Below are 17,060 nucleotides of genomic sequence, written 5' to 3' on the forward strand. Positions count from 1 at the left end.
GACAGAGTGAGATTCCAACTCAAAAAAAAAAAAAAATTAACTTAAAGTAAATGGGCACAACTCCTCAAGTCTATAATCCCCGCACTTTGGGAGCCCTAACTGGGAGGATTGTTTGAGGTCATGAGTTCAAGACCAGCCTGGGCAACATAGCAACACCCTGTCTGTACAATGAAATAAAATAAAATAAAATAAAATTTGGCTGGGCATAGTAGCACATGCGTACAATCCTAGCTACTTAGGGAGTCTGAGGAAAGAGCATCACTTGAGCTCATGAAAATGAGGTTGTAGTGAATTCTGACTTTAGTACTACACTCTAGCCTGGGTGACAGAGTGAGACCCTGTTTAAAAAAAATATAAAAAATAAAATTATGCTGGGCATGGTGACTTATTTCTGTAATCCCTGTACTTTGGGAGGCAGAGGCGAGAAGACTGTCTGAACCCAAGGATTTGAGACCAGCCTAGGCAAGTTGGTGATAACTCTTCTCTAAAAAAAAAAAAAAAAAAATGTGGTGGTGCATGCCTGTACTTTCAGCTATTTGGAAGACTGAGGTGGAAGGATCACCTGAGCCCAGCAGATTGAGGCTGTGGTGACCATGAGCATGCCACTGCACTCCAGCTTGAGTAAGAGAGGGAGACTTCAACCAAAAACAAAATTAAATTAAGTACACATAAAAGTTTTAGAAAAATACAACTAGCTCATCAAACTTGCCATTTTTTATGCTGATAGGTCTTTTATTTGAGTTATGGCTATGTCTATGATATATGAATTAATGGATAAACGATGCAATGATTTATTCAATCAGCATATCTTGAGTACCTTCCAAGTTGTAGACCTCAATACTCTGGTTGTGAAAGTCTTAAAAAAAAAAAAAAAGATGTGGACACAGCTTCTCATACTATTATTAAGGGATTCATTTACTACTAGAAAAGTTACAAATATTAAGAAAATGTAATCTCAAGAAGACTATTAGGTTATATTTTTAACATATATTTTCCTATATGTTGCATGATCCAGTGTATTAAATCCTTTAGTGATACCATCTTCATCTTGTTTGTGAAGTTATCTTAAAGTTTAAGAATTAAGACACAACTTTATTAATTTCTAGAAAATTCTGAAAAGCCTCCTTAAAAGTATGAAAAACTTTTGTTACATTTACTTGTTTTATGCCTAACATGTTTTATTCAACAATGTATTAACATAAGTTAATAAAATGATGTATTTAAAATATTTTTTATATTTATTTAGGTATTGGAGATATTTTTTGAAAATTTCTCTTTTAAAAAAATATTTGTTTTAAGGATAGAGTCTTGCTATGTTGCCCAGGGTGACCTCAAACACCTGGGCTCAAGCAATCCCCGCATCTCTGCCTCCTCAGTAGTTGGGACTACATGCACATGTCCAAAGATAATAGCTCCCCACTTAAAATTAGGATTGCTTAAAATATTATGTTTAAAAAACTGAGTCAGTCTAAGTTTAATTTGAGAAAATATTCAATAGATAACATTTTATGTGATGTATGGATGGGGCATGCATATAACACACATAGAGAGGCACTTCCATGTCACTTAGTCTTATTCCTTACATGTCATCAACAAAACAACATAATAGCTAAATTTGAATGTTTTCTATCTTAACATTTTTCTTTCAGTCTATCACAATTGAATCTCCCTCTATTATCTGTTTCCTTAGATCATTTTCACTATTCTATAGAGTGGATATTGGTGCATAAGAGAGAATACTTACTAAACATAATGGAATCTTTCATCTTGTATTGGGCAAAGATACTTTTTACAGAATATTAATCTATAAACTTTGCATTTTTAAGAGGGAAATTTGATAAATGGACAACTTACAATGAACAGAGATGTAGCAATGACAGCTATGAATACTGTTTCCACACATGTGGGAATTCTCCACAATTTGTTATCAATATACATAACATGCGGAAAGATTTGAAAATAGGTTTCTTGCACACTCAGAACTGCAAACCAAATATGATAAAGCTAATCTATGATATTCTTTTTGCAGTTTGGAATCAGATTTAATTTTTAAAATTCATCTTTAAAAAAAAAAAATCCTTCGGTGATGAAGACAACACCAAAATAAAACACACTTTTGATGTTTCTAGTAATTTTCTATTTACTGTTCAAGATTGTTCTGAATAAAATAAATTTCATTCTAAATTGTGAATGGTTAAAAAATTAGTATTTTCATAGACATTTTATATAATTTCATCAAATATTCATTTTCATTCATTGTCCAATGAATATGAAAAGCTACCAAGAAGCCGGGCTCGGTGGCTCAGCCTGTAATCCCGCGTCTTTGGGAGGCTGAGGTGAGTGGATTGCCTGAGCCCACGGGTTCGAGACCCGCCTGGGCAGCGAGACCTCATCTCTTCAATAAATCAAAAAATCAGCCGGGCGTGGTAGCGCATGCCTGTAATTCCAGCTACTTGGAAGGCTGAGGCGGAAGGATCACTGGAACCCAGCAGGTAGAGGCTGCGGTGGCCGGGAGCGGCCACTGCACTCCAGTCTGGGTGACAGAGTGAGACTCCAACTCAAAAAAAAAAAGAAAAGCTACCAAGAAGATTTCCTTCCTTCCTCTCTTCCATTTTTTTCCACATTATTCTTCTTTCCTCTTTATAAAAAGTATATTTAAATTTTGAATATTAAAAATAAAATAATATTTTATTAATTTAGGAAACTGTGCTGTAATTAGCAAGCAAGAATATTTTCTAAAATTTTATGCAAAGTCAGTTTCTACTATGGACTAAATTGTGTTCTTCAACCACTTATGATGAAACACTCAATGTGACTACATTTGGAGATAGGGCCTGTACTGTGAATGTTATAAGCCGTCATAAGCATGGGGCCGAGATACAGCAAGATTAATGTCCTTATAAATAGAGGTCCCAGAACCTGGTCTCTTACTCTCTCTCTTTCTCAAAATCTCTTTCCGTCACTCCCTCTACACTTGAAAACAGGTGAAAGACAACATCAGCACAAAGAGAGAAGGATGTCATCTACCAGCCAGGAAGAACACCCTCACCAGACAGACCCTGGTGGACCTCGATCTGAAATTTCTAGCCTCCAGTTTCATGAAAAAATAAATTTCTGATGGTTAAACTACCAAGTGTGTACCAATACAAATGCTTAATTTATATTTTCTCAACATGCATTAATATTTCACATCATGTATATATTGTTTAGCATTAAACATTTAGTAACACGAAAGCTTTAATTAGTTGCTCTAAAACTGAATAAATATGTAACAACTGTGAGTTGAGCTAAATATAAGGTATTACAGGTGATAAAACAAATAATCTAGCACAAAAACTGATATATGGGAGTTTAAAAGTCTACACATTATTTTCAACACAGAATCAATAAATCACATGGAATATTCAGGAGATGGTAAAATTTGACCTAGCCAGAATATTCTGTCAATGTTCACAGAGAGGTAGTGTGTTCATCTGATCCCTGAATCCTTAGAATCTATATGCAATACTTCCTGTACTCTGGCTGATATGACTACAATAGAAATCTTCAGAATTGCATTGTAACATAGTGTCTGGCATATCAAAGATACCCCACTGCTTTTGATTGAATGATTTACTAAATGAGTTGAAATTTTCATTAATAAATACTAGGAAGAACTAATTTTAAAAAGATGTATGCTTAGTAGATCTTCAAAAAATGTTACCCTGCATAAGTAGCTTAGAACTATATCTCATTGTCACAATCCACTCTTTTTATGAAGCACCTTTTTATAAAATTATAAATATTTTAACTATGATAAGGTTAAGGCAATAAAACCCCTCTAATAGATGATAAGTTGGACATTAATTCTTTCATCCCAATGAATAGGATTTTCCTTGCAAAATAGTTTAACTGACAATTATTATTTGTTTAAACCAGTGGCAAGTGCTAATTTGTAATTAGTTTAGTACATGCTTTATATTTAACAGTGCTTTAAGTAAATGTTAGTCATGTGGAAAGATGTGGACTCTAACGAATAACATGAAATTATATAAGATTAGGTTTTAAATGAGTATGAAACAACCATATTGACGTTTTGCATAATTTTTAAGCAATGTCATAGCAGGCCTGGAATAGACATCTAGCATTTAAATAATCAGTATTCAAGTTGTTTGTGGCTTAACAAAATGGTTGGAAGCACCTACAAGACTCATAGATACATATATTAAATACTATTTCATTACCTTATCAAGTATTTGCAGTAGCAAAAAACTGCAACATAGCTAGAGTGTCTCGAAGTCATTTTTTTCCCCTCTTAGTTGCCTAAGACCACAGAGGTGCTTGTTTTTCTTCTGCTCACCAATGATAGATAGAATACAGCTGACTAAAATTTAAAAAATTTTTCCTAGTACCTTGATTCTGTTAGATTTCTTTATTTAAGGGAAAAAGTACAAAAATTATATTGGTGTAACTCAAATTAGAAGTGGGGGGTCTTTTTTTCTCCTGGAAAAAAACAAACATTTTTTAAAGATAGCTAGCTATTTTTCCTTAATTTTTATGCACACTTGTCGACACCTCCACATTCCTACATATCTTTACTAGACAAATACTCTGTAAATATTAGTTCCCTTAAACTATCAACCTCTGTCCTCCATATGACTCTCATTCCCCAGGGAATGTCCAATAAACTGAGAGAGCTACAATCAATGAGCTTAAAATTAACACATTCCACATTGCGAGTAGGAAGCAAAAGTAAAGGAAGATCATAGTGTGATTATTTCTGAAAAGCAGTTTGCTATGACTGTAATGAAATATAAACTTTTTCTTTTGGAAAATTAAATAATCTTGAATACCAGAATGTCCTTAATAGTTCACTTAGGATAACAGTAATACAAATGAAAGCTGACTTTTAAGAAAATCTACATGTAAAGAGATGAGTTTGATTCTTTTGTGAATTAGGGTAACATAAAAATTGGAGTAAATAGTAGTGAAATATATTGTAAATTTCAACAAAAGGAAAATCTTTGTACATTTCTGATCTTGTTTTTCTAGGTCACCCACTCCAGTTTTGTCTGGAATTATTCATTCTTTGATTGTGTCCATATTATAGGTAAACAGCATAGACAATAATATCTCAAATAAAATTCTCAATAAAACAAGTGACAAGTTTTCTAACATGGATTAGTCAAAACTCAATCATATTAATGTGGAATCATAATGTGTAAAATGAAAACATAAAAAGAAACCTCTCAACTACATGTAATTTGATTTGTTCCCTTTAAAAATCAGTCAAAAGCATGTACCATGAGAAAAATCAGGTCAAAACTGAGTAATGTCCAATCATTTGCCATTGACTTCTAATTAGCTTTTTAGAGATCATGCATTTAAAGTTAATATTGATTGCACATATTTTAATAACTAAGACAGTATGAGAATATATTGGTTTTTAATGTAAAAGAGCGTTGGTTTACATACCACCAATAAAACAATAACAACTTAGGAGAGATATGAAAAGAAAGTTGAGACATATTTTATGTATTTATATCTAAAGATGGAAATTATACTAAAATGTGCCTCCTTTATCATTTGTAGGAATGTGATGTGTTGAAATACTTTTGAAAATAATATGTTATTTGCTATGATTAAAAATATATAAATATATATGTATAGATATACATGTATATAATCACATAGTAATTCAATTTTGCATTGTTAAACAATAAATTGTTAGGACTTAGATGACTATGTAATGCTGTAATTATATCACAATATACTCTAAGCATTAGTATAAGTACTTTTTTGTTTGCTAATTTGCTAAAGTTCACCAGAATCCTATGTGGCATATTTTATTAATATCTCCATTTTACTGGTTAGGAAATTAATACAGAAAAAAATGCTTGAAGTTACACAGCTAATTAATGGAAGAACTGGGACTCGAACTCAGGCAGCATGGTTCCAGAGTTCATGCTTTTACTACTGTAGTACACTCACTGCCCCTTATCAGAGTTGTGAGGGAAGCTACAAATTTGGCACCTAAAACAAACAAGCAAACAAAAATAGAGCATAGTTAAATCAACTGTGAGGTGTCCTTATTTTGGTATATTATAAATATATTAAAATTATGTAGTTCTGAAAACTTTTTAAAACACTAAAAAAATTCTGTATTTAACATTTACATTTTATACTGTATGATTTACATTTGTAATAAAAATTTGTTGTTACAAATAAATGTTGATCTCTTTCTACTTCTTTCCAATCCTTTACCTTCCTTTTGATGATTCACATATATTCGTCTATTTTACAATTTTTAATCCCTGAAATGGTAAAAACTCATCACTACCTCAGTTAGGAGTGAACTATCAAAATGGATACAAATTGTTCCAGATGTCATTATAAATTTTAAAAAAATTAGACAGCAATTCAGAATCTTTTATCTTGCATTTCTAGTTTTTAAAATCAGCTCATTTTAAATAGCATAATAAAACAACTAGCTTACAAATGTGTTCTATTGCAATCTAACTTTTTTGTTAGTTGTTTTACAGATATTGAGTCATTCAAGGGAAATTGTACCATTTCTTCACATCTTCACTTAAATAGAAAAAAAAAGTATTTAGTGTTTTTCAGGACCCCTGAGTGACCTCTAATTTTACATTTTCCCACATATGCATTTTTTCACTCTGGTATCTTCCACTTGATATAAAAAGTAAAAAAAATAATAACAATAATAAATAAATATGTAGTTTAAAAAAGAAGAAAACTGAATACAAGCTTATAAATTTGACTTCAAAAATTAAATTAATATCTTTATCTACATATATTTAATTATATATCTATCTATACACATACACACTTTCTTTTAGGTGAAATACAAGAAAATGACATCTTGTTGCACATGAACTTGCTCATAACAGCTGATTGAGGATATTTTTGCTTTGTGTTCTCTGAGTAAGACTACAAAGATTACAATGCTTAGGAGTTGTCAAAGTCAGAGTCTGCTTCAGAGACTAACTACCTTTTATTTTTTTAAATAAGGTCTATTATTTTGGAATACTGTTAGGATTCTGATGAAGTTTAATAAGTTAACAAACAAAAGAGTACTTAGATTAATGCTTGGAGTACATTGTGATATCATTACAGCATTTCATAAGTCATTTAAGGCCTCACGATTTATTGTTTAAACATGAATTATTAAAAATTGAATTACTCTAAGAAAATAGTATAAATGTATATCTATGCATATTTACATATGTGTGTGTATATATATATAATTTTAAGATACATATATTAGCCAGACTCGGTGGCTCAGCCTGTAATCCCGCACCTTTGGGAGGCTGAGGTGAGTGGATTGCCTGAGCCCGCGAGTTCGAGACCCGCCTGGGCAGGCGAGACCTCATCTCTACAATAAATAAAAAAATTAGCCGGGCGTGGTAGCACGCGCCTGTAATTCTGGCTACTCGGAAGGCTGAGGAGGAAGGATCGCCGGAGCCCAGCAGGTTGAGGCTGCGGTGGCCAGGAGCGGCCATTGCACTCCAGTTTGCACGACAGAGTGAGACTCCAACTCAAAAAAAAAAAAAAAAAAGATACATATATTATTTTAATCTAGGCAAAATTTCAAAAGTATTGCAATACATCATTCCCAAAATTGAGAGGAAGGCACATATATATTTATAGATATATAAATGTATATCTATATGTATTTACATATGTGTGTGTGTATATATATATGTATACTTTTAAGATACATATATTATTTTAATTTTGGCAAATTTTCAAAAGTATTGCAATACGTTGATCCCAAAATTGAGAAGAAGGCACATAAACTCTAGTCTCCACACACACATAGCCTCCTCGGTTATCAACATCTCTCATCAGAGTGGTATACTAGTTACAACTGATGAACCTACATTAACACATCATAATCCCCCAAAGTTAATAGTTTACATTAATGATCACTCTTGGTGCTGTACATTCCATGGGTTTGGACAAATGTGTAATAAAATGAATCCACCGCTATAGTACCATACAAAATATTTGAATTGCCTTAAAAATCCTTTGTGAACTTTCTATTCATTCCTTTCTATCTGCTCCCTCAACAACCCAACCTCTGGCATTCACCGATTTTTATATCTATCTCCATAGTTTTGCCTTTTCCAGAATGTCATGTATTGGAATGGTACAGTAAGTAACATTTTCATAATGGTTTCTTTTGCTTAGAAATGTGCACTTAAGATTTCTTCATATCTTTTCATGGCTTGATAGCTTATTTCCTAACTGCTACTTTAGAGAATGAAACTGTCACTTATTGTGGGACTGCTTCAATGTTAGTAACTATCTATGATGGGCCTTGATAGTTTTTTTTGCTCAAATGTTAGTCCCATTCTTATTTTTGCTAAAAAAAAAATTCAAGTAATTAGTGTGGCTAGTCCCAATATATGAGCCATAAGTGGTGTAATCCAGGTGACTATCTCATTCCATTTCGACACATACAGACTTCCTTCCTTTCTGCTATGTGGCTCATGCGATCCAATTCTGTAAAGAGAAGTTGGGCAGAAAGAACTCTGAATAGAGTCTATTCATATATAAAATGAGGGGGAATCAACAAACATAAAATGGGTTTTAGTTTTACTACTCTTTCCACCTGCTTACATTCAGAATTGAAATGTAGTTGTGATGCATAATGGCTGTGGTATTCAACTCATTCTCAGCAGATAAGGCACTAGAAAAAATAGCCAAGTTTCAGGGAAGAGAGGACTATAAGGATGAAAAAATCAAATCCTTGGTAACATAACTGAGCTGACAAACTAAACTTTGAGCCACATAATTCCAGTAGTTTTATTAAACTAATACTAATAACGACAATCAATGCCCACATTGTATAAGCAACTGTTTTTCAAATTTTTCTGTTATTGTTGTCAACTACATACATTACCATAAACTTCAGTCGTGGGCATGATAGGTGACATCTAGTGAGCAACAATTTAATAAATAATAGCCAGGAGGAAAAAGATTACCAATTAGTCAGTGGTTATGTACCTTCGATGTACTTCAGAATCCCCTGAGGAGCTAACTAAAAATGCTGACATTCCTCTGAGGTTTTTATTCAGGACATTTGGGGTAGGGTACCCAAATCTCTATTTTTAATATGCTACCAAAGTGATTCTACTGCAGTTGTTTGGTGGATCATACTTTGATAAATACTTCAGTATAAGCTAAAGTCAAATGATTGGAGTATGGGAAATATGTGATGAGTGATTTAGAGGGTGAAGTGATTTAGAGGGTGAAGAATACAGTGAGTGAAAACAATTCTATTTCATCTCTTTCCCCATCTAGAAGACTGTAATATACAAACACCACCAAGAGTAATGGTGCCTAAAGAGAAAATGAATTATACCAAAATGTATGATATATTTTGGACAAGTTTTTATTTTATAATCTTACAGGAGAATTAAAGAGATATTCGTTACTCACATTAGCTTGAATGATGACAAAGTAGTGAGTCTTATCTTCATAGTTGAGCCTCTTCCTTAACACTACATTTCCAGTCAACATTAGAGGAATTTCAAAGGTGTCATTGGATGTCTGCAAATATTAAAGATAAAAACTTCAGATTATTTGAATATCAGATGAATTAGATAACTTGATATTGTAATTTAGTCCTCTTGAAAGTTACAGATGACATGCTTATCACTGAAATCAGAATGAGTATAAGCTTCAGATTCACTATTCTCATCATTTCTCAAAACATTTAATTCTGACCAATGGGGTCTCCCCAGAGTCCATTGAAAAAGAAAACCAAAAAACTTGTTTCATGTCATAGTATTTTCTGTATATTATTAGGATTATTAATCAATAGCCTAGGAATAGTTATGAATCAAAGTCCAGGTATTTGAAAAGGTACCATATTATCTTTTCACCATTATTAACACCACAGTGTCCAAACATTAAACTTGTAATTGCTACATATCAATTTTCAACACTGTTTCTCATTTCATTCTGTGTTTCAAGTATTTTCAAGCACTAAATGCAAAAATAGTCATGAGTCACTTAATGATGAGGAGGATACATTCTGAGAAATGTGCTGGTAGGAGATTTCATCATTGTGTGAATACCATAGAATGTTCTTACCAGAAACCTAGGTGATAAAGGTTACTACCCACCTAGACTATGTGGTATAGCCTATTGCTCTTAGACTACAAGTCTTTACTGCATGTTACTGTACTGAATACTGTAGGCATCTGTAACACAGTGACCAGTATTATGTATCTAAACATAATTAAACACAGAAAAGATACAGTAGAACTATGATATTATAATGTTATGAGACTACTGTTCTATATGTTGCCAATCATTCACCAGCATATGACTGTATGAAGCAGAAACAGTTTGTTATAAAAAAAATACAGGTTATAAGTTTTTTGTTCTGTTTATGTCAAGCTCCAAAACTTCAGATTATTACTTAAGTTCCCTATCCTGCCTGGGATAGAGTTTTTTCCGGGTAACATGCAGGTCGTAAAAGTGACACTACTGCTCTTGTGTAAGCAGCCCTCAGTGTAAATGTATTCAAACCTAAAATGACTATAAGTTATAAGATTAATTTCTTACCTTTAAAAATATCTTACATCACTTTCATATTTTAGTATCATTTTGAAGCATAATAATATAATTTCTCAACAGGTACAACAAATGATTTTAACCCCCAGCTCAGAAACTGTTTTTTCTGTTTCTTTGATTGATTTGTGCAGTTGTGCTTGTGCTTGTGGTTTTGGTTGTGAGCACTGGATGAAATATTTAACTTGGATCTCCATTAGATTGTTGCGCAAGGAGGAGAAGAAGGAGGAGGAGGAAGAGGAGAAGGAGAGAAAGAAGAAAGAAGGAGGAAGGGAAAAGAAAAGGAGACAGGGAAATGTAAAGGAAATGTAAAAGAAAAATAGTGTGTGTGTGTGTGTGTGTGTGTGTGTGTGTGTGTGTGTGTGTGTTTACACTCTCAACTTAGTGCAGGTGTATTCTTCAGAGTCACATAAAAAGTGTAATAAGAAAATAGCTGATTCAAATTTCCCATTTCAGGGTCAATCAATGAAATGTGTGTAGATTAACCTTCCATATTTAGAGTTGTGATCACTCTCTCTTTTTTTCTGGTGCATGAAGATACATACGTACACAGATACACTGTACACAATTGATATATATTTTTAAATAAATCATTCTGTACTCACATAATTGGCTTTGAAAATCTTCTTGGGATGCAATAATTTAAAAGTAACACTTTTAAATATTCTTATATGCAGAAAACATATCAGGAAGCATATTTATAATTCAAAACAGACATTTGACACTTTCCCTAAATGTTTGCCTATTAAACACTGCTTATACCTATGAGTAAGACTCCCAATTATGACAGGGAAGTTTATGGCCAAAAGCTTAGTTAATACTTTCCATTGACACTGTTAAATATATTCAAATGTGTTATTAATAAGGTTGTTACATTTTAGTAACTCAATGATGATAGAAACATATGTCTGTTCCTAGCATACATATAGAAGATATTGTAGGTTGTTTACCCTAAGACTAATCTCATCCCTGAACTCAGAATTCCAAATTAGCTCAGATATCTGATGGCTTTGTGCTTTAGAGGAGGTTATGTCTCTAACTGAAATGTTAATTAATGGTTTTCCATTATCTTTACCAGGAATTCTTTTGGAAATGAACATGTGATCCAATTCTGGATAAAATGGAAGAATTCTCTTAGTTGTAAAGAGAGAGTCAAGAAAAGAAACACACCTTTTTTTTCTGTTATAAATGTTGCTGTCAGAATATAACACTTGGAACTTTGGCATCCCTTTGGGGGCTATTGATATAACTAATTAAGGAGAAATAACAAACATGCTAATGATAGCAGAGGATAAAATGAAAAGGACTTAGATCTGAGTCATCTTTGAGTTGCTGAAAAAAGTCGTGATTGCCTCATCTCTGAGCAGCCTCTTATGAGAGACAATAAAATACTTTTATGGGTAAGTTGTATTTAATTTAGTTTTATTTAAGAATTGTTTGCTACTGCAAGCACTTTGAAACATGCTTATCTCCTGTCTCTGTGTCCCTCACACCCTAGGCCCCTCTGTTCTCAGTACTGGCTATGGCTCTTCACATCTGACATTTGCTCCTATCACATCTGACATTTGCTCTTATTTTTCTTCAGTCTAAACCACCCATCATTCATTTCTCTGGGTAGTAAACTTTGCAAATGCTATTCAGTGAAACCTTCTTTGTTATCCAATTTAGAATTGTCTTTGATGTAATGTTATACTATATTTTCCAAACAGCATTCATTATTTGTTCATTTTCTGTTTTGCTTCACAGATTCCTCAAGGGTCTTAGTCTCTGATATAGAAATACTTATATTATAGCTCTAGAAAAGCCACTTAATTAATGTTTGCAATACTATTCATTGTTATTGACAGATTTCATTGAACATTTTTAGAATTATTACAAATAGAGTTCTTAGTGATGCTATTGCTCTTTGAAGTTTTTTCAATTGAACTGAATTCTTTTCAGCTAAGTTCATCTCAAAAATATCTCAGATATTAATTTTATTAGGTGTTTCATAAATACTTGTATTCTAAAAAACATAAGCAAAGTATATATTTTTTATGATCAATGGTGCTTCTGAAATGTTGCATATGGAAAACTTCTATATCAAAGTTAATAAATGTATTAATTAAAATATTTATTAAGTATTCACTCTGTCTCTAAAACATAGAATAATAATCAAGAAAAGAATCAGAAGCAAAATGTGGACATATCTTTTGAATAGTCTTTTTCCTCTCATAAAAAGAAGATTGGATTAGATCAGCTCCCAGTGAATGTCCTGCCCTAATGACATTTCTAAAGCTTTTACTTGAGGAGGACAAAAAGCTAAATTTAGCAAGAAAAAAGTAAATTTAAAAAATACATAGTAAAGCCATGAGAGAATAGGATAATGATGTCTTGAAGTTTAGACTGCATCAGGATCATAGACAAATATCATTTGGAGTGCAGGTTCCTAGCATCTATTCTCCCAAATTCCAGAAATTCTCAAGAATCTGTATTGTTAACAAACCTGCCATATGATAATGATGCAGATGGTTCAGGTTTTATTTTGAAAAATAATAGAGTAGGAGTTGAGTCTAGGAGTGACACTGGATTTATTCACTTTCTTCTTCTCTCGTTCTTATAACTTTGGTCCGCCAACAAATCAGAAGAGTATGAAAACAGAGCCATGCCCGTTTCCTTAAGCAACCTTACATTTCTGAAACCAGGCCATTTTCTTCAAGGTGATGAGATTATAAATGTTGACATCTACCTGCACTGTATTAATGAAGGAAATCCAATGAATGACTAAATTGCTAAAAACCCACAGGTCCCAAATATCTGGACTCCATTAAGAAAGGTCCACCCACACCTTCCTGGCAGTTCAGTGACTTAACAATTGTCAGATAAAGGGCAATTCTCCATTTAGAAAAATGAGGGCATAGGGCAGTTAACCAATGTATCACTATTGGAATGACAAGGGAAATAGGCTTAGAGGCAGGTGTAATGCCCACTCCAAACACATTCACACTTATATAAGAAGGGATGAAGAAGGAATGTTGACACTCTAGCAATTCTGTTTCCCAAGATGATTTCAATTCCACATATCTCTCTTTATTAGTATGTGTGAAAGTCAGTTAGTATCAGTTTAGATAAAATGACAGCTGTCTGGAAGGAGGTGTTAGGCCTCTCAAATAGAGATGTTCTAGAAATGGAATATGGGATAGTTAGCACTATTTCTTTTCAGCTAGGGGCTTTGGTCAATCATTAGTTTTTAGAAAATGGAAAGATTCTGTTCAACCTTACATACCTATATTACATTTATAAACATTGTGATATTCACCATTCAGATTAAAGACTATTAAGCCAACTCAAAAGAAAAAAAATTAAAGGCTACATATACCCCCACACACACACACACATATACATATTTCCTGGTGACCTAAGGATAGAACCTCAGCACAAACGCACCTTACTAGCCTGTAACTAGGAAGTGGTGGAAATTTAGTTAACAAGGCTTTATTCCTGTCTGTAAGAAGCTGTCCCATCCAACTGCTCACCGGAGCAACCCTGCTTAGCTTCCCAGCCTGTGGCGGATTCTGCGCCTGCGTGGGTGGATACCAGGATCTGCAGATAGATTATGAATCACAGCTTCCCCGTTAAGTAAATCTCAAAACTGCAAAAAGGACCACCTACAACCTACAGTGCAACTCCAGAATTGAACAAAGTAAGAGGACATACATAAAGAAGAATAGGAGATTGAACAAACAGAAGTAAAAACAACCCCTCCACCCCTGAATAACAGAATTAAAGAAGACGGTGACATGGAGGGAAGGAAAAGGTAGGTGGGGGGAAACTGCACAAATGAAGAAAAACCAAAAGAGGAATAAAGGTTTCACACAGTCCCCTTGGAGATCAGATACTGAGAAAACAGATTCTGAAACACAAACAATGAAGAGCCCCCAGAATGACTGGTCATATGCAACAAACCAAGACATCAAGACATTAATAGAGAGAATTAAAAAAATTGAGAGAGACAAGAGGAAAATAGGAAGGAGCTGATGTCAGAAATAACAGCAGTAAAGAATACTGTGATGGAAATAAATAGCAAACTAATAAGCATGGAAAGCAGAATTAGCCAAGCAGAAGAAAGAATCTCAGAGCTCAAAGACCAAAACACAGAACTAACCCAAACTGTCAAAAACAGAGAAAAGAAGCTCAAAAAGACAGCAAAAAGCCTTCAAGGGATGAATGACCACTTAAAGAGACTGAACCTAAGAGTAATTGGCATTCCTGAGGCAGAGAGAGAAACGGAGGCCACATAGGAACAAACATTTCATGAAATCATTCAAGAAAACTTCCCTCATCTCATCAAGGATGAAAAATTCAAACACAAGAGATTCAGAGAAACCCTGCAAGACAACAAATGAGAAGACCAACTCCCAGACATATAATAATTCCCCTAAACAAAGTAGGTATAAAAGAAAAAATCCTAAAGGCTGCAAGAGAAAAAGGTCAGACTACCTACCAGGGAAGACCAATTAAAATAGCAGCAGATTTATCTACAGAAACCCTCCAGGCTAGGAGAGCTTGGAGCCCGATCTTTAAAGTTCTGAAAGATAAACAATTTCAACCAAGAATAACCTACCCAGCCAAGCTAAGATTCATCAGTGAGGGAGAATTGAAATCTTTCCCAGATATTCAATCCCTAAGAAACTATGCTGCCACAAGGCTACCTCTACAAGAAACACTTAAGAAAGTAGTGAACACAGAAGAAAAGGAAAAAAGAACAAGAACGTTCTTCACAAGAATACAGGCAAAAGATTAAAAAGACACATGATCCAACTCTAAAACCAAAAGAAAGACAACACATAAACAGGGAGAACAACAACTCTGTAAGAACATTATGATAGGGATCAACTCTCACATTTCAATAATTAGTTTGAATGTGAATGGACTAAATGCACCACTGAAAAGACATAGAATGGCAAAATGGATAAAATATCACCAGACAAAAATCTATTGCATTCAAGACACTCACGTCAACAGGGCTTGGTGTCTCAGCCTGTAATCCCGCACCTTTGGGAGGCTGAGGTGAGTGGATTGACTAAGCCCACAGGTTTGAGACCTGCCTGGGCAGCAAGACCTCATTTCTACAATAAATCAAAAAATCAGCCTGGCGTGGTAGTGCAGGCCTGTAATTCCTGCTACTTGGAAGGCTGAGGCAGAAGGATCGCCGGAGCCCAGAAGGTCGACGCTGTGGTGGCCAGGAGCGGCCAGTGCACTCCAGTCTGGGAGACAGAGTGAGACTCCAACTCAAAAAAAAAAAAAAAAAAGAGAGACTGACCTCACTAGAAAGGACACTCACAGACTCAAAGTAAGAGAATGGGAAACTAATTTTCAGAAGAATGGAACACAAAAGAAAGGAGGAGTCATGATCTTAATCTCAGACAAAATACCCTTTAGCTATCAAAAATTAAAAAAGATACAGAAGGCCACTACATAATGATAAAAGATTCAATCCATCAACAAGAAATATCCATCTTAACATATATGCACCGAACATAGGAGCACCAACTTTCATAAAGCAGCTCCTAGGTAAACTAAAAAAAGATATCGACTCCAATACCATCACAGCTGGGAACTTTAATACCCCACTCACAACCCTAGACAGAACATCAGGACAAAAATCAGCAACAAGATTCGAAACCTCCATGTGACTCTTGATCAAATGAACTTAATTGATACCTACAGAACCCTCCATCCAAAGACCACAGAATACACATTCTACTCATCACCACATGGAACATACTCTAAGATCGACCACATACTTGGCCATAAATCAAGCATAAGCAAATTTAAAAGGATCGAAATTTTACCATACACTTTCTTAGACCACAGTGGAATAAAAATAAACATCAACACCAACAAGGTTCCTCCAAAACCCACAAAGACATGGACACTAAACAGCATGATGCTAAACAACTCCCGGGTCAATGATGAAATCAAAACAGAGATTAAAAGATATCTGAAAAGAAATGAAAATTGAGACATATCTTACCAAAATCTCTGGGATGAAATCTGTAGTAAGAGGGGAATTTATATCCCTACAAATGCACATGAAGAAAATGGAAGGATCACAAATTAACAGCCTAACAAGCCACCTAAAAAAGCTGGAAAAGCAAGACCACAGAAACCCTAATTTTAGCAAAAGAATCCAGATCACCAAAATAAAAGCCCAAATCCAGGACATAGAAGACAAAAAGATAATACAAAAAAATCAATGAAACAAAAAGCTGGTTCTTCGTAAGGATAAACAAGATCGATGGTCCCTTAGCTAGACTTACCAAGAAAAAGAGAGAAAAAGCCTAAATAAACACAATCAGAAACACAAAAGATGAAGTCACATCTGGTCCTGAAGAAATACAAAAGATCATTAGAGACTACTATGTACACTTGTATGGAAACAAACTTGAAACCTTTTGGAAATGGAGGACTTTCTGTCATCACACACCTGC

At 34.0% G+C, this 17,060-nt stretch overlaps 1 protein-coding gene across 1 annotated transcript in view; it reads right to left on the reverse strand.

The window, feature by feature from the left end:
* Positions 1–17,060, reverse strand: part of LOC103258548 (protocadherin-15-like) — a gene marked incomplete at its 3' end in the record, with an annotated part of 169,198 nt that overhangs the window by 90,254 nt on the left and 61,884 nt on the right. The window contains exon 5 of the mRNA XM_021711428.1: positions 9,448–9,558. Within this exon, the coding sequence (XP_021567103.1) occupies positions 9,448–9,558 (111 nt within the window). The remainder of the gene's footprint in view (positions 1–9,447; positions 9,559–17,060) is intronic.

Source organism: Carlito syrichta, unplaced genomic scaffold (genome assembly GCF_000164805.1).
Source record: "Carlito syrichta isolate Samal-C Ts95f unplaced genomic scaffold, Tarsius_syrichta-2.0.1 Scaffold302281, whole genome shotgun sequence".
Lineage (NCBI taxonomy): Eukaryota > Metazoa > Chordata > Mammalia > Primates > Tarsiidae > Carlito > Carlito syrichta.